Here is a 20,225-nt window from a genome sequence, read left to right on the forward strand (position 1 = left end):
GTAATTCAGCAGGTGTAAGGAAATTGGTAAAAGTAACTTAACTAATAAAAACTTTATTTCAGTGATTTTATTTACCATAAAACTTAAGTTGACGCTTCATTTAAACTCTATTCTATTTTATTTACAAATAAAATTACATATAATCGACCCATAATTACAAAACATAGACCTTATTTATTAACTATTTCTAAAATAATAATTAACTAAACAAATTTCAAATAAGTCTCAACCTAATAATAATTAACACGTATTTTTAATTATATTCAATTAAATATTATAACATGTCATGGATATTTCAGGTAACTGCTGCCATTAACTTCCAACCTAGCTCTGTATGTATTTATTAAATCATTGGCTTGAATGATTCACTGATAACTGCCTACAACATGCTGTACAAAGCTTATTATTAGGCAGACTAAATAGTTTAACTATATTGAAATGAAGGCAGTTTTATCAATTGAACCAATATTATAACTGTCATAACCACTAGCAGGTTTGACAAGTTAACAAGAGACAGAGAAGGTAAGGCAGAGACAAGCCTTCCCAAGAAATAGATCAAAGTGTTTTTTATAACCATTTAAAATTCTTTCTTGTAACAAGAAAATCTTGAAACTAAAGGTTGTCATGTTCCCAGGCTATCAATAGTGTTATAGCTGTTATAATGGCTGAAAAACTTCATATTAAAATTGACTGAAAATCGTTCCTATCCTTTTAATAAAACATATACTGCTCATATGTAAAGATTTCTATTTCTAAACAATGGTGTCATCAGATAATATGATGGAATTTAGATGAGCTGTATGTGAGGCTAATATTATATTGTAATATTATAATACAAAATAATTATTATTATGTATTTTAAAACAATTTAATTTATTATTAGGCTATAGTTCCCATTAATAACAAAGAATATTTTGTGATGATGCAGATTGAAAACACTATAACTAAAAAATATCAGCTGTTATTTTTCATCTTTCTCAAATGAAATTTATCTTTTATTTAATAATAGAACTTCAAAATTGCATCCAGATAATGCTATTTTTTCTTACATGATTACTAATAGATCAAGAATAAATGGTATCATTATTGTTGCAGGGAATATCTTAATTTTTATTTAAAGTATATCAAAAATATTCATATATTTTTATTTATTTTTATCATAATCAATTAAATTATTGTATTTTTGGAAATTTTTGACAACAAAATGGAACAATGTTTATAGGGGAATCTTGATGCTTGGATCATCTATTCTGAAACAGATATTCTAATTTTTCAAATTTAATCAAAACAAATGATGCTATAATTTATTACACATAGGAAAAAATTAAACTCTAATGCATCTTGTTTATTTCTTTAACTACTTTAAATAATATTTATGTTATCTAAACTTGACTCAGGAAAGATTTACTGAATTGTATATGTAAAATGTAGCATATGATTTTATTGTAATTGCAGAACTCATCTTAATAAATAAATAAATATATATATTTATACAGATGACATCAATACAGCACAAAATAATGGAATTTTTTTTGCTGTATTTTCATCACTTTTTTTTTAACCAAATCAATAAAAAGTTGATCTTACTGATTTTATTTCATCTGGAGATCCCAGGTTCAAATCCTAGTCAGGCATGGCATTTTTCATATGCTACAAAATTCCATTTTCCATAACCCACACACAAGCTTCAAGCTTATGTAGTGATATCATGAAGCAAAAAAAAAAAAATATAGAGAGAGAAATGAAATATCATATTTACAGTTCTTCAAAGGTTCTAGCTTTATAATATTGTAATAGAAAGCAATTTATTGTAATTATCTTTGTGAGTAATGTGTACATAACCATGCATACATACATGTATAAATGTGTGCTAAGGGTGAGGCAGACATAAAATGTACAAAGTACTGCTGTTCCACGGACAAATTTATATAAGGTATGTTTTATATATATATATATACATAAACAATTGATAATAGAACATTCTAAACACCTACTATGATAAGCTTATCTATAACCGTAAACTGTTTAGTAACAATGAAACACGTATTACAATTATCATATCTCTCAGTGTAGATCAGCTTCACTTTAATCATTTAGTTTTTAACCTCAATTGAACTCAAATAGAGAATGTTCTAAGAAGGAATACATTTTCATACATATAGAACATCTTGATAGTTATTTCAGTTTCAGTTGTAGTAGCTAATTTGTTAAATAGTGTTTTTTTTTTTTTTTTATTGTAGACTATGAACAATGTTTTAAGCAACTTCATTTGTATTTTAATATTTAAATAAGTAATATTCATCCTACATCAAAAAGTGTTAAAAATTGTTTGTTTTTTTTTTTTATATATACAATTAAAGAGCTTATTTATTATTTGTGTAGGGGTTAATTTCACTAATGGAATTTCATAAATAATATTATTGGTAAGTAAATATTTATGTTAAGTCATGTAAAAAAGAATGTTGTTACATTAAGGTAATGAATTTTTACATTTTTATTTTTAAATTATCATTATTACCCCGCTGTTAATGATTTTTTTGTTTTTTTTTTTAAATTATCAAATTATAGTCTACTGGGCTGGTCTAGTGATAAACTTTTCATCGCAAATCACTTTTCTAACTGCTGATTTTTGAACTGAAAGGTTTTCAAATTAATCCTAGTAAAAGCTGCTTGCTTTTATATCGATTTGAATACTATACAACGGATACCGTGTACTTTGATGGTTGGGGTTTAATTAACCATGCATCTCAGGAATGTTCGGCTTGAGTCTGTACAAGACTACACTTCATTTACATGTCATGCATGTCACCCTCATCAAATTGAGGCAGGAGGAGTTGCTTATTATTCACTAGTTGAACGATTACAATGTACACACAGTAAAAAAAAGAATTTATCATTATTAAAACTGAATTCAAATCATGATGTAATTAATTAGATTATTAAATATAATTTAAGCAGTAAAACAAAACATTACAAAATTTAAATTGCAGTAGGAGAGTAATTTGATGAATTTTCTTTTTATTTATCATACATTACCATGTTAACTTTTGTTATGACAGTACTCTGATAACCATCAAAATAGAAAATTTTTTATTATTATTAATTAACTTCCTTCTTAGCTACCATACCTTCGTAAGTTTGTCTAGAAACTTGTTTCAGCAGAATGCCTTACATATCTCAATCCTAAATTTTTTTCATTTACAATTTTTCTTTCTCTGACGTATGTTAACATTTTGAATTTCTCTCTTCCTCTTTTTATACCAGATTAACATCTGGAACATCTCAATAAATAGTTTTCTGGAAAAAAAAAGATGTAAGAACTAAAACCAACAGTACATATTCAACATTTAATATACTGACTCCAACAAAATAAAAAAAATTAAGCTAACATCATGAGTTGCACTTTCCCTAAAAATGGATGAAGTTATCATCCATTCCAAGGATGAAACTAATTTAACTACAAACTTAACTGCTTTATCTCCAATTTAACTACTTTTATAGTCAATTTTTCAAAGCATTAAAAAAATTATACAGAAATATATCTTGTTTGACTAATATTTTTACCAGTTCATTGATTATTATGTTATAAAAATTAAACAATGCAATTGAGAATAAAAATTAACATTGTACATTATTTTTACATAAATTGAATTTAGTTACAAGATTGCTACATGTTACAAAGAAGCAATTAATAAAGACCAAGAAAGGTTAAAATACAGGTAAAGATTACTATTTAATAAAATGATAAGAGTCATCAATCCATCTAATCATAACTTTCATAATCATAAATTATTACTGCTTCCAAACATCTTGTTTTATCTAAAAATTTTATTTTAATGCTTTTCTTGCCAAAGAGTAATCCACTTAAAGAAGAAAAAGGTTTAAACAATTTATAAACATTAACCTATGTTTTTAAACTCAGCCTGCAATTGTCTAATATTATAATGTTTGTTTAGAAAAATAAAACTATGAATTAATATAAATAGGAATATTCATCAATCAAAATCTTATTTTATAAACAAAATAGTTTATTGGCATTCTGTCAAAGAAAAATTAGAGCATGTTATGCTAATTTAATAAATAAATTAGCATACATTAATGAATCAGAACCATTTCATTTACTTATATTTGCCCTCTTCTCTTGATGAATATGATATTGTAATCATTATTCACCTGCCAATTGATCTAGTGATCAGCTTCTAAATTAGTTGATCTCAAATTCAATTTTCAGCAAAGATGTGCTATTTTTCTTATTACCATCATACATTCATCTTGTCTTCCTCATTATAGTAATTATGTAAGTACATACCTCAGGTTGTAATACTTACATTCATTATATGTCAGATTGGTTGTGCATGTAACTAATGCATGTAACTAATAATTTCTATCCATTGATAGTATGCTTTATTTACAATTTATTTAAATTTTGTAGGCTTTAGAAAGTATGTAATTTACACACTGGAAGAAAGATTTATCAGATAATTGTTTTTTTTAAATAATACAAATTTTTACTCTCTTTCAAGAAAACAAAAATAGAATAACTGAGTAATTTTTATTCAGAATCACATATACTACCTTTAACATAGCTACAATGAAAAACTAAACACAATAAATGTCCAGTAAACAATAATAGATACTCTCCCACAATTACAAACAACTATTACATTGTGTAGGACAGAAATCAATCAAGATTCATACAGATGTCCTGGATTGTAAATCACAACTGGAATATTTCACAGATTATATTGTCCTACAGATTGAAGAATATGAAATAACAATAAAGTTATTATGTCTATATATTAAAAAACAATCATATAAAATTGCTAACCATTCCAAGAAACAAGGAATAAATGGAACTGTAACTTTCAAAATCATGAACAAAATCACTAGGTCATACAACAAACAAACATTAATAAACAGGTAATCCAGGAATACACAAATTAAAATCTAGTGATTGCATTCTTAATACAATATTGAGCAGACTGGATGAACATTCATCTGCAGATACAAAGAATGCACACAAGCAAAATCAATCAACCTTCATAAATTAGCAGATAGAAAAAAGGCACACTTATAAAAATATTAACCACTGTTTTTAAATTGTATACTAAGCACCCTCAATAGTCTTGAAAGATATGAAATTTATCCACATTAAATTTATTTCAAATTAAGTGAAATATATCATTAAATTTTTAACATATATATAAAATTAAAAACACAACATATTACCAAACCGTAAACTAAGCTTTACTAATAATAATAATGCTAAAAAAGATGTACTCCATTATCAACTCTAGTTATAACACATTTGAGGAAGGAACCACACAATATCTATGAGAAGATCTTCTGAAAGCGTAATTACACATATTTATTTTATAAATTGTAATCTTTTTTAAGCTCAATCATATTTTGCCATGTTAATCAGCTTACTAGCTTGTTCAGTTTTTAATTGGCATCAGGAGTCATAAGAACTCTTTGACAAAATTTCTATTGTTCAAAGAATAACTGTGCATCACTGTTGAGTTAAATATTAATTATATCATAGCGTAATAATACTTCATTGACATATAATATAAAATAAAAATATAATGAGAATAAGACTATATGATAGATATACAAACTGCCAGTTTAATTTTGCGAAAATATTAAATTCTATTTATAATGATATCTACATTAAATAAAAATCCAACTAGAAATTTTTTAACAGCTATAACCTTTGCTAAATAATGTAAATAGAGAAAGATAGTTTTTTTCTGTTTTAAGAAGAAAGCATTAATTAAAATTTCCATCTTATATTTCAGATCTTTATTGTAGGATAAACTATCACCTACTAGCTGAATATTTAAGCTTTAAAAGAGGTTACTTGGTGGAACAACATCTGAGAAGTAATATATGTGGTTTATAAAGTACTAGCTCTACCCGCCATACTTCGCTGTGGCACATTGTGGTTGCATGGATGAGAAATGAGAAACAAAACAAAGCATACGTTTCATAGAAGTTTAATTTTGCAATACTTGTGGATATACAATATTTTTTTTGTTTTTCCACTGTCTGCTTAGATATAAAGGCTATCTGGTTTGCCGTCTCGGGAACACGCAACATACAGTTGCCCATGTGAGAAGCAATCCGCATCTAAATCTAAACCACACAATTCTAAAGATTGACCTTGAGCTTTATTAATTGTGATTGCAAATGCCAATCGAATTGAGAATTGCAATCTTTTAAATTAAAATGGTGTATCGGTCGGGATTATAGGTATTCGAGGAATGAGGACATCTTCACCTTTGAAAGGCCCCGTTAAAATCGTTGCTTCCACTACGTTATTCATCAATTTCTTAACTGCAAGTCGCGTGCCATTGCAGAGTTTTGGCTGATTAATATTCCGCAACAGGATAATTGTCATTTTTTGATCAAACCGTTGCTAGAATCAATCTAATGAGGAATGTTTTCCCAGTTCCTCCTGGCGCATCCAAGAAGAAGGTCCCCCCAACTCCGTCATTTATCATTTGCATTATGCGATCATAAATGCCTTTCTGTTCACGTGTTAATTTGGGAATGTTTGATTGGACATATGACTGAAAATCACCAATGTTGTAACTCTGTTCACGGCGTAAATCCACATCTAATGAAGCAATCGCAGCTCGGGTGGGTACTGGTATTCCCAATTGACTAGGAACTTTATTTGCAATAGCTAAGCACTTGTCTTCAATATTTATCAATGCTTCGTTGTAAATGCCTTCTGTAAATTCCATGGTCATATTGGCATTTTCTAGGCGTACTCTATGCAAAATATCCTCAGCCATATGCGATCGATATCTTTTCCATAACTCTGTTGGAGATGAAGGGAAGCAAGCGGTCAATATAATTGCGAATAATGCGCGAATTTGGTTTGGATGTGCAGTGTTGCACGCGTCATTAATACATATATCCCACTGTTGGTCGTTTTCTAATAAATTCAGAGTTTGGTGAAAGGCGCAGCTCAATCACGACACGATCACACAAAAGTGAATATTCTAGACTCGATTAAAGTGAATATTTAATTCAGATTGTATAATAATCTGAATCAGATGCAAGTGGATACTTTTTTTTTTTGTTAATAAACAATGTAATTGGGAACAGGTATTATTTCACATGTGAATGTGGTTGTCGTTAGCTAGTATGGCGAGTGTTCCCCTCGCTTCCGGCAGATGGCGCGGTCACTGTACACAGCTGACCGTTAAAAAAACTGTTTTCTCGCTGTCGTGGGTATGTGACTTATGCGAAAAATAGATAAAAACATTCTTTGATGCGGGTTATATATCTTGCTAAAATTTGAGCTCAATCGGTGCAGAACATTTTGAGTTTTTGAAGCGTACACAAACGAACTTAACATTTTTATATATAAAGGTTAGAACATAGCCCTAAACCTGTTTTTATGTATTATTAGAATAAGTATTTTTGCAAACATCAGCAAGCATGAGAGATTATCATTATTGAGAGTTTTTTTTTACTTCATTCTAGATTCTGTAGAATAACAGAAAAAATTTCCTTTGTAGCTTATTACCTTTTTATTTTTTCTGTTTAGTCTCTGGAACCACCGTAAAGTATTACTTCAGAGGATGAATAAGAATGATAGGTATTAATGTAAATGAACTGTAGTCTTGTACAGTCTCAGGTCGACCATTCCTTACCTTATTACCTAAGAAAATATCTCTGCCAAGATTCTAGTCCTTCTAGCCTAAGATAAACACTTACATTAGTGAATGAGAATATACTCACTTATTTACTATAGTAGATTTATATTTAACTACATCTTCTTATAAGTAAACAGGAAGAACTGAAAATGAATAAATTTGGAAATCATACCGGAATCATTATTTTATTGTCGATGTTCCGCATTATTTTGTATTCCAATAGCATAGTTAAAAAATATCCACTATAAATCTGATCATTTGTAAAATTTAATTGCCAATCTTTGGAGTGTAACAGTGCTTTGCATAAGCATCTATCTAACAGATCATTTTGTATAAAATAACCATGTATCCACATACTGAATACCTTAATAATTAATTTTTTGACAGATAACCAAGTAGATCCTAAATCTGTTTCCAGGAAATATATTCAGAACTGTAACTCTGTTCGTCTATGGTTTTGTACATGATGAAATTTTTAAAAATTATATACTTCTAAAATGACTAACTGAATCAACTTAAATAACATTTTTTCAATCATCAATGCAAGCATCTTCAGAGATTCAAAATGATTGTAATATTGTTATTGACACTTCTATTTACGTTGTCTGGAAATCAGTTTAATATTATAAAAGAGTATAATTGATTTAAGTATAAATTAGATTTATTTATTTAGCCTATCATTTTTGTCAGATTCAATGATTTTTTTAATTTTGCATAGCTCAAGTGTATTAAATTCATATCTAGGTATTAATAATGACACCCAAGCACTGCACATACGAGAATCAAGCTCTGCATTTCCTCTTATAGAAACAGAATGCACATACAAAATTATTAACTAGAGAATGTAAATTTTACATATTGAAATCACAAATTCAACCTGCATCAACAATACAAAATTTATACACTCAAAATTTTACAAAATGACTCACTAAATAAACATACAATAAAATAAAATATACTTTTTTATCATAGTTCCCCTAAACACTTGGAAATAAGCAGTACCATTAAAAACTTTGCTGTCTACATCACCATTATGTAGGAATTGGATTAATGTCCTGAAAAGAAAGATCTTCCATTAACATATTTTCTGGTATTTTGAAAGATAAATACAAATTATTTCATTATTTAATAAAAACTAATTTTATCACAAAACTTTATGATGAAAATTAATTTCATCATATTGATTACCAATTAGGTATAGTTGTCTTACTTTAGTGTACTACACACCTGGATAATGTGCAAACAAATATGCTACTTTTTTTCTCACATAGATTATAAATTAAAATTTCATACAACTACTTTTTTCAGACCTAAATATTTCATGACATCTGGATATCCAATGATAGAAAATTATTAATTGATCAGTTATTGTGTAACAAAATACATTTTTAAATATGGCTAAAAATAAAATAGAAATCGAGAAAAGACTATCAATATTGTATTTCATTGTAAGTTCATGTGGACTAATTTCTTCTATATTGATGGCAATCATATGGAATTACTGGAAATACACTTTAAATACCTGTATAGACTTTAATTGCGGATGCTTGTTATATGCTACAACTACTTACAATACGTTTTCTGGAGCAGTTATTTCAATATGCAGATTTGTTACATTTGCTCCAATATTTTCACTGATTTGGGGAGTGTTAATAGGCTCTTATCATGCATATAGAGTGTGTATTTTAAAGCAACATAACAGAGGAAACAGGAGACCTACTGTTACTTTTCACTCACCTGAAGAAGCAAGGTTAGTAGTTTGTAATAAATCTATTATTATTTACTTAGTAATCAATCTTATATATTTTACTTAGTTTAAATATTATTAAGTTAGTAAAATACTTCAGAAAATATTGTAAAATTCATTCATATTTAATAATTAATACATGTAGCAGAAACATTCAACAATTTTCAAACGTGTATTGGAGTTTCAAACAACTTTTCAAAAAAAAATTTTTAAAAGCATAGCTTATTTAGTATTGCAATCTGTTTTCGATCTGCACACTAATATTATTTATTTAATACCTAACGTAGAGTTTATTTTGATAATTCCATACACCACAAATAATGGTAATGGGCGAGGATTTATCCACCCATTTTATTACGTTGAATTTTTCTTCAGTTTCTTTTTTAAAGAAAAGAAGCTTTGTTAAAAAAAACCTCTTGAAGCAGTCATTATTTGAAAAGAATTCTATAAAATTACTGAACAGTAATGCAATGCTCCCATCATGAAAAAGATATTCCAATCTTCTGAGAAATTGTGGGTAAGATAGACTCTTACTCTCTTTAGGAAGTCTTAAAAAACTCTTTAAGTAGGACTGCTTGCATAATGAGATTATGAGATGTTGTAGTCCTCTGTAGATAGATCATTACTTTTGCTTACTAACTACGTGCAGGTTCTCTTATTCGTTATGGTTTACTATTTTTTTGGAATTCTAAGAGTTTTGGCTTGACATCCACTGAAATCTTACTAAAGATGTAGTAATTTATAAAGGAAACATACATGGTATTAGTGTGATTTTAGTAGTGGTACTCTGCATATATACCTATCCAGAAACTCTGTTTCTTACCCAGTAACTAAGCAAAAAGCTCAACCTGGAAATAAGATGTTAATCAAGTAAATGAAGCCTAACAATTAATTCCAACACAATTCAACCTATCAGTTCACTCTCCATATTATTCAATCCTCTACTTTTTTCTTTGACTTCTATCAACCTTTGTGTCTATCAATATGTCATACTTCCTAATTTCTCTCTCATTCATCGTTCTGTGACAAGGTGACCAAATTACCTTACAAAACAATTTGTAACATTAACCAGGCTTTAGGAACAAAGCTGTATTAGTTGTATAAATTAAAAATTGTTGTACATTTTCTAAATGGTTGAACAACCATTTGGCTGAACTTTAGTTCAGAATGCACAGCATACGAATAGCCCATCAACAAGCAGAAATTAAAACCTCGTTAACTACATATGTTATTTGATAATGGAAAGCTGCTGGCTGACTGTTTAAGAAATTGCAAATAACATTGGGATTCATGATGATTCCAAGCACTACTTTAACAGATGGTTTGGCACATACAGAATAGCCATAAAATTTCTGCTAAAGATACCTTCACATGAATTGATTCATTTATACATTACACAAAAATGCTGGAGTGCATCATTATCCAAGCTTTCTTAAGACTGAAAATTGTTGAATCTTGGGTATACAGATATGAGTAGGAACCAAATAATAATATTACAGTTCTTTGTCAAGAATAGTTTCCTATAAAAACCGACTTTATCACTGACATTGGTTATGTTTGTCACAAATTTTTAAATCGGTTGTTTGCTTAGTCATATGATTCTAATTCAAATTACTACTCAATCTTGTTTGGTTACACAATTATTGACTTTTGGTTGTGGTTGATTAACAATTTTTTAATCAAATTAATGAAGAAAGAAAAAATCCTTGAAACAAAACAGTGCAAATAAGAAAAGGCAAACTGATATATTTAAAAAGCAAAAGCTAAAGAATATATATACATATCATTAAGTTGTTGGGAATATTTTGTTTTTCTTTTTTTGTTTGGTGAGTCGGAGGAACCCCATTTAAAGGCGAAGTGTCAGACTCACTAACAGGTTCTGCAAGATGTTATTAGAAGTGTGAATGAATGCCTGCACCCTATTGACTAAATCTCCTATCTCACCAACCCCTGCTCCCACGGCCAGAACCACAATTAAGCATTATAACGATTAGAACAAAGTTACATCAATGTTACAATGCAAATAGTTCAAATGATTTAAAAAATTTGGTGTTATTTTCTGGTAGGTGTCTCAGACAGAATAAAAACTATGCAATGGTTTATTTTTTATACTTTTTGGTTCATTGTCTTAAACTTTTGAAAAGTATTACCTATACCTTCTTAACTAAAGGTCATTCATTTTTCCCGGAGTTAGCATCACGGAGTCAGGAGTTTGCATCATTATTAAAACAGAAGAAGAATGTTCATATTCAAGTGCCAGCTGATAGGGGTTGACATTATGACTGTTCTGAAGAATATTGAGATGATTGTAGGAGTGACAATAAACAGACTAGTATGCTCCAATCATACAAATCATCCTAAAGCCATTCTTTATAAGATAAAAAAGGGATGAAGACCTTTTGAATACTTAATGTATTGCTACCCAAAAATATTATTGAAGTCAATTGTAGATTCATCTCATACCATTGTAGATGTATATAAAGGGTTAACATTGAATTTAGCAGCTTTAATTCTATGGTGTCTTCTACTTTAATGGTACACTCCTGAACAGAAGTTACTGGCAATTCTGTACATGTAAGACATTGCTGTGATCAATGTAACAAAAATGAATTATGAACTTTCTACATTTCGAGTTATATGCTTTTTAACCTTATTGTTAACAGAAGTTCATTACTGAGTTATATTAAAACAATTTTTAAGGTATATATTTCTTTTTTAATTAGCAGGGTTGATCAAGCACAGCGTAAGTCTCCTCTATACATTTGTTTGTTTGTGATGTCTCTGTCATTTGTATTACTGTTCTTCTCAATTGCTATCATAATGACAGACGGTTATTATACAGCTTGTAAAGGATACAAGAAAGCAGTTATAAAACACCTTTCTGTAAGTACACTAGTTATTATAAGAAAAATTAAAAGAAATAATAAAAAAAAGGCTTATTTACATACAATATTAAAATTAAAAATAATGAAACTTTTTATTCTCTTTTATCTTTTTTCTTGGCTACTTTTGTTGACCACTGTTAAGGAAAAATATGGTAATTGTTTCAAATGTTATCCTCCTAAAATAATCATATTTTTTTCGAAATCAGGGAATCCTAAAAAGTTAAAATTTTCAAAAAATTTGTGTATACTCACACTTGTTTTGTTTTATCAAGAAGATATTATCCACTTTGTTAGTATATTATTGATTTTTATATAAATTATAGATTTGTGTATATTTTATTTATGCATATATATATATATATATATATAATCTACTTAAACCAGCTTTCAAATCCATTTTAGAATTTTTTTAGAATTGCCACTTTTAGGTCCATATTTTTCAAACCTCAGATACCTAAAGTATGATACCATCAATAATATTCACACAAATCTATGCTAATAAAATTATTATATATATATATATAATTTGTAGATTTTTCTCTCTGTAATTAAAAGAGTACGATACATAAAATACAGTCATTTACTCAATAACTGATCTAAGTAAAATTGAAAACGTATTTAATGCACCAGGTTTATGACACATAATTATTCATTTACTTAGATTGAATTAAATGTACTTAGCAGATTGAAGTAAATTTGTTTGAATTTAATAAAAAAATTATGCTATATTTTACTTTGTTAGATTATAAAATGAGCAAGAAAATATAAAAAGGTAAAAATAACATTCAAATTACCACTGAAGCCACATTAAGTTTTAATCTCTACTTAATTGACTCAAATGATGAGACGTTCAGCAATATCATTATCAACTTTTTTTAATTTTTAAAAGACTATTTTTTTTTTTTATTACTAGTACGTATACCAGATTATTCCACCCAGATTAGATACTGAGTTACATTTTTTATTAATTTCTCCAAAAATTGTAATTATCTCACAATAAATAGTAGGGATACACTGGCTGGCACCATTGGAATTCACACCATAATGCAATTAATCATAGTGGAATTTGTAAAATAAATTTCCTTGATCAGATAACAAAATTTTAACACAATAGGCTGCTTTTGTAACAAATTAAAATAAAGTACATAAATTGTGGTTTGTTAACTAACATATGTTAAATAACATAAGTTTGGTAACTGTATATCTCTTACCTTTAAAAATTACTAAACAGTAGGGTTGTACTGATATCTAAACCATTTTCACTACCGATTCTAGTAATACCTATACCAAGGGGCTGACTGTATTTTAGGTAAATTTCATAAAAAAGCTACCTATTGTAATGAGTACAATGATTCAACTTCTGGGAACTTTTGACATATCTTCACATTTCACCTCCCCCAGACTCCAAAAACCACTGTCAGTTCAAAATTTTATAAATACATTTATACATATGAGGGACATTCAATAATTAAAAAGACAAATTGATATAGAAAAAAAACTATATTTTTACAAAATGAGACTTTTACTACTTCTCAACATAATCCCCACCAATAATAATACACTTGTCCCACGATGAACTAGTTTTTTTGTACCTGATGCAAAGAAGTCTTTGTCTGTTTCAGCCACTTTCCCACAAATTCTTTGACCTCCTCATTGTTGCTGAACTATTTTCCACATAATGCCTCCTTGAGTGGACCAAACAAATGAATATTTGAGGGAGCCAAATCTGGACTTTAGAGAGGATGTGTTAGTATCTCCCAACCCATTTTTTGAACGGTTTCTTGGGTCAGCTGGGCAGTGTGAGGGCAAACAGTGTCGTGTAGCAATATCATGCCTTTTCTTTGAGATCTGCGACGTTTTTCTCTCATTGCTGGCTTTACTTTTTCATCAGCACATCTGAGTAGTAGACATTGTACTTTGTACATTGATTTTCCAAATAATCACAAAAGAAGACACCTTGGACATCCCAAAAGTCGGTCAACATGACTTTTCGTACTGATGCTTGCGTTCTGAATTTCTTTTGAACAGGTGTGCTTCCATTCCATGCTTTGTCTTATGGACTCTGGTTCAAAATGATGAACCCAAGTTTCATCACACATTAAAATCTTGTTTAGAAAAGGGTCATCTTCCCTTTCATAGCATTCTTTAACGTCTACACACTTTGAGTCTTGTTTCCTTGTGTTGTTACACTAACTCTTTTGCATCCACCTTGCACTTGTTTTGCTGTACTTCAGCATGTTACTGATGACTATATGAACTGTGCCAACACTTACTGCAGTTGTTTTTGCTAAATGTTAAATTGTAATACGTCAGTCTTCACAAATAATGTCGTCAATGCGGGTTTCAAGCAAAAGAGTTGACACTTCAGTGACCGGCCAGGATGTTGCTCATCAGTCACTGAGGTTTGACCATTTTTGAACTGTTCTACTCACTTATAAAAATTTCCGTGGTTCATACAAATTTCACCATATTGTAAAATTATTAAAGAAAAGATTTTATCTGTTTTTCACCAGATTTTTAAATTCAGAGGGTTTTAGACAAATTAGGGATTACTATTTTACTTTTTTACTAATTTTTTTTTATTAATTAGGTATGACTGTTTTACTTTTCACTATCACTGCAGTTCACACCAATACATAAATACAGAATTATTATACTGAAATTAATCTTTTTAAATTCATATGATGCCTCTGTGCTTTACATTATATTTAAATTCCACTAAAAAAACCACCTAGTAAGATAAGACATATATTACCTTAATTTTCCTAGTAAGATAAGACATATTACCTTAATATTTCATGAAGGTACTTTCTTGATAAAATTAAGATAAGATAAATCTTATCTCAATATTCTGTACCAGGTGGTTCATAGTAATATAATTTAACAGTACAGCGAAATAACTTGAATCTTAAAAAGATTAATTTCAGTAAAGCAATTATATATATGTGGGTAACAGTCACTGTATCTTTTTATTGTCTGGTCCAGATTATATGACAGTAAGTTTTTAAATTAAATGTAATAATACAAAACACTTAGTTAAATTAATTTATTCTTGTCTGTTTATTAAATAGACATGAAGTAAGTGCTGATGAGTATAAAGTGATTGATGCAAGTAAACAATGTTGTAGGTACAAGCAACTAAACAATTAAACCAGCAAAAAATGATTTTTTGGTCTGCCCCTACTACGATTATAAATATTGGAAGAAAAGTTTTATCAGTCAGTTGTAGGCTTATATGAATAAGCCTACAGCTGACTGATGAAACTTGAGATTATATGTGAATAAATGTGTAAATATATTTATCACATTTATATATACATGTCTTTATATTTAAGAATAATTAGATATGTGAATATATCAGTACATAAAACTTGCCTTTTATAACATTATAAATATGAATATTATAAAATATAAAGTTATTGAATAATATTTTTAGATATGTTTCATATAGTATTTGTTTTCTTGTTTCAGGCAAATGGAAATTTAGCAGCAATGGTATATGATAGAATGACATGTGGAACAATATTTGATTTCTTAGATTACATACAACCAGATCCAACATTTTTAGAGACAAGATTTCGACGTGGAACTTTAATTATAAACACCGGAATTTTATTACAGGTTTCAATTATCACATCATGGCTTAGTCTTGCTTGTTGGATAATAATCTCATATTGTAATGCACTATCGATATTCAATAAAGAGAGAAAAATTTTCTGTTTTAAGAAATAATAATTACTGTTAATAAATTTTAAGACTTAAGACTTGTCTTAATATTATCCATCCATAATATAAATATCATACATATATGAAGTATGTCATTTTTACATATATATAAAATATAATTTTCATGCATAGTATATCAATTCATTGTTAATTACAATTTTATGTGCAGCATCAGTTTGCATATTATGGCTAAAAGCTCCTCTGAGATGTACAAGTGTAGTGATAAATCAACCACATAATTTTCAAATTTAGATTTTAATTACAATCTTTATTTAAAATTTTTATTCAATTTGGGATTTTATTCATAAATAAATACCGATGCATTTCGATTTTTTACAATAAAATTTTAATTAATATTTATAGACTAAAAATTTTTCAATTTTTTTGCATGAAATTTGGATTTTTAATAAGTAATATATATTTTTTTTTACTGAATTACACAGAAAACCCACACTAATCAACACATCTTTATGCCTGGATGATCCACAATAGTGGAAAATTGCAAAAACCACATCATGTGGCATGATATTTTTCACCTTTCCTGGGTTAGAAAATAAAAGACAAGCTGATGAAATGTATTATAATTACAAAAAATTCTTTTGGCATTGTTCCATCTAATAATTTTCCTTAAGGGCTTTGTTCTTCAGATATTAGAAGTGTTTTTCTGAATTTTTCTAGCTCACCAATATAAGCTTTCAAGTGAGAATTAGATGTAATACTACTGAATTCAGTTCATCAGTACTTCACTCAATTTTGGATCCAATATAAATATCTCATTTTTACTTGAAATGTTGACTTTGTTTTTTTTTTTTTTATGAATAATTAATTCACCAAATAAGCTTGAAGCTTTTGACATTGGAATATGAAATAGAAATTTTTGTAGAATATGTATAATGCCATGCCTGGCCAGGATTTTAACCCAAAACCTTCAGATGAAAAGCAAAGACACTATCATTCCACCACAGAATCAAGCAGGGTAATTATTTTATTATATTTATCATTGCTAATGAATAAGCTCCTATGAGTGGTCAATTGCTTGGATGATAAGAAACCATTCCTGAGGGATATAGACAATTTATCTTGAAAATTAGATGCTATTGAGTCATAAAAAAGTCTTAATGGTCATATATTCAAGAAAAACTTTGTTATACTATTCTTACGTGGTTTGTGACATTGATTATTATAATTAGTCACACAGATTATGTTTCCAGTCTAGATGTTAATTTTGATTGTAACTTACTTTTAAAAGACATACGGACATAGCTGCTTCCAGATATAGAAGAAATTTGATTTGACACTGGGTTAGCATTTCCAGAATCGTAATGTCATCCTAAATCTGTATAAGACACTTGTTAGTACTGTCCTCAAATTACTATTCACTCATTTGGAACAGTAGTAAGAGTTAAACCTGAAATCAAATGGAGGCAATTCGAAAATGATTATTCTGCTTCCTGAGGGTTTCGTGAAAGGTTTAATTGTCACCTAATAAATGAAAGTTAGAAAGTTATAGATCCTAAGTATTAATATTTATAAAAAAGAATACAGTTTCATTACAAATCATTGAGAGGCCATGTTTTTTTCTTAGATTGACAGTATTGGATTCCAAGTACTACATGTTTGTAGCAAAACACTTAGGTTAACAAATCTGGAAGAATATTTTCTTCTTTGCTTGTATTGATCGTTTGAATGCATTGAGAAATGTTTTTAATATTGATTTATATAAATTTCTTTAGTACTTTTAATGTTGTGCACTAGACATTAATGGTTAGGCAGGAGATGTACATATAGAAAAGATACCGTTCCAGCTAGCCACCAAATCAAGTTGATGGTATGTATAAGGGTTATAGACTTCACTACATTGCACATAAGGGTTTTAATTCTTTGTAGCTTAGAGAACATCTATAAATTTTAAACATTTTTACACTTTAAATATTTGGGAATTCATCTCAATGAGTTAAAGTATCTGTTATGACTAGGTTTAAAAATGTGCTAGTTTAATTAACTGTATGATAAAACAATGTAATGACAAAGACTATGAGGAATTTCATCACTAAATTTTATAATACTGTTTATCCTTTGTATTTTCAATGTTTAAGATTAATGGAGTTAGTTTGTACTCAATATAAATTTTGTCTTGCTGTTTATAATTAAAATTAATATTTTTATTATTGATTAAGTTAACAGAAAGTTCAGTTCTTTTAATGTGTAATTATTTAGATTGGTTGTTAAATTTAAGATTATTAACAATAGATTGTTTATTTGTTATGATGTTCAATTATAAGATTACCTTGTTTTTGTTGAAAATAAATGTTATTTTATTAATATTTGTGGTAAATAGTTTAATATTTAAAATAACTATTATAAGGTTTAGTTATTCAGCAATTAATAATAAAATTTAATGTTATTTGTACTTATGAATTAGGTTGTGCATGTCTGAAACTAGATATGCAATTTTTAACAATTTTCAAAGAATTAGTAGAAATTGCTACTGCGCTGTCAGATTTAAAAGGGGGGTGTTATGGAAAGGGAAGAACAATTTTTTTTTTACATTTTGGAAACTCCTGAACAATTCTGCATTCTATATGTATGTATAAGATTTTTTCATCTGCTCTACCGGATGCAAATTTTAACTGATTTTAACTAAACTTGGTGGGATGATGTAAACCTATTGAGAATAAAGCCTATTGATTTTCAAGTGAATCGATTCACAGGAACCAGAGTTAGAGCCAAAAAGCAGGGTTTTGGGGTACATTTCAGCTTTTTGTTCTACTGGGCACAATTTTTAACTGATTTTGAGAAAACTTGGTAGGATGATCTAAACCTAATAGAAATAGAACCCTATTGATTTTCATTCTTTCATTATTCTTTCTTTCTTAATAGAACCAGAAATCTCCCCTTCTCACTCACTTACTGTGACAGTTTTTTTAAAGATGTTAAGATTAACATTATCAGTACTAAAATGAATGATGACATATCAATTGTTTAGTTGTACACGTAATTGTTTATATTTGATCGAAGTATTTATTTTATTATTCTGTTTTTTAATTTGTGTTTTTGGTTAAGTTGTAATTATTGAATTAGATAGTTAATAGACTTCTTTTCATTGTAAAATTGCATTGTAATGATTATTACTTATAAATCAGTAATTATTTTAAATACTGCAATCTAAATGTTACAAATGCTGATCTGTTGCAGATTAAAAAAAAAACCATGTATGTATATTATTATTATTATTATTATTATTATTATTATTATTATTAATATTATTATTATTATTATTATTATTATTAATATTGCAAAGACAATCTTTCTGTTATTTTCTAATAAATGTTAAACTTGTTGAAATAATTTACTCCTCAAATCTGACAGTGATAAAATTTTTTTGAAAATTCTGATTAGAAATTCTTAAAATTTCTGATAAAAATCTTGAAATTTTCTTATGCCCTTTTATCAAATAACATTGAAGCATGGTATTTAATCTTTATTATTATAGCCAAATGATGTGCATTATAAAAGTTCCTATCATCTTCTAAAAATGTAACTAATTTGTGTGTGCCATTTGATAGATAACACCCATAGCAAATTATATAAAAACACTTGGAAGTCTTTCAGATAAAAATTGAAATAGTAAAAGATCTGTAAGTAGAGGTTTTAATTTTTTTGTTTAACTAATAGTAAATAGCAATGAGAGACAAAGTGTCTCTCATTTGGCCTAATTTTACAAACTTACAGTTTACTAGTTATGCAAGATTATGTAATTAATGATTTAACAAGAACAAGAAAATATATTAAATTTAAAGAGTAAGTGATTTTAGTTTTCCTTTTGGTTTCTGAAGTTCATTCTATTGACCTCTGAATGCTAGAATATGCCAGATAATCTATTTCTAGTAACCTCTGAATAGCTAGATAATTGGTTAAAATTAGACCAAGGCAATTAAACACTAATATTTCTGAAATTCTGTGAACATTTCATAAAAAATATTATTTTTTTAATGCCATTTAAATCTAAGAATTAAATATATGATTTCATTAGAAATAATAACAAAAGCTGCTTTAATATTCAGACATTAAGAAAAGTTTTAAAGCTTTTAAAATCCAAAAATGAATTACAGATTACGTGAAATTTCCAAAACATCAACCTTACGATAGTTTGATAGGAGGCAGTTCTTATCATACAACCATTAATTTGATAAG

General features: G+C 28.1%; 1 protein-coding gene across 3 annotated transcripts; it reads left to right on the forward strand.

Moving 5' to 3' along the window:
• The first annotated feature begins 1,846 nt into the window (after window positions 1-1,846).
• On the forward strand, window positions 1,847-19,044 carry LOC142322318 (uncharacterized). Of its 3 annotated transcripts, none has more exons than XM_075361261.1 (4): window positions 1,847-1,933; window positions 8,982-9,423; window positions 12,144-12,303; window positions 15,777-19,044. In XM_075361261.1, the coding sequence occupies exons 2-4, from the start codon at window positions 9,068-9,070 to the stop codon at window positions 16,035-16,037; spliced, it is 777 nt and encodes a 258-aa protein (XP_075217376.1). In that variant the 5' UTR covers window positions 1,847-1,933; window positions 8,982-9,067; the 3' UTR covers window positions 16,038-19,044. The 3 variants fall into 3 exon arrangements, with proteins under 3 accessions (XP_075217376.1, XP_075217377.1, XP_075217375.1); XM_075361262.1 differs by lacking the exon at window positions 1,847-1,933 and adding an exon at window positions 2,305-2,423 and having other exon boundaries at window positions 12,147-12,303; XM_075361260.1 differs by lacking the exon at window positions 1,847-1,933 and adding an exon at window positions 2,314-2,423.
• The last annotated feature ends 1,181 nt before the right edge of the window (window positions 19,045-20,225 follow it).

The sequence above is a fragment of the Lycorma delicatula genome, chromosome 3 (genome assembly GCF_047948215.1).
Source record: "Lycorma delicatula isolate Av1 chromosome 3, ASM4794821v1, whole genome shotgun sequence".
Taxonomy (NCBI): Eukaryota; Metazoa; Arthropoda; class Insecta; order Hemiptera; family Fulgoridae; genus Lycorma; species Lycorma delicatula.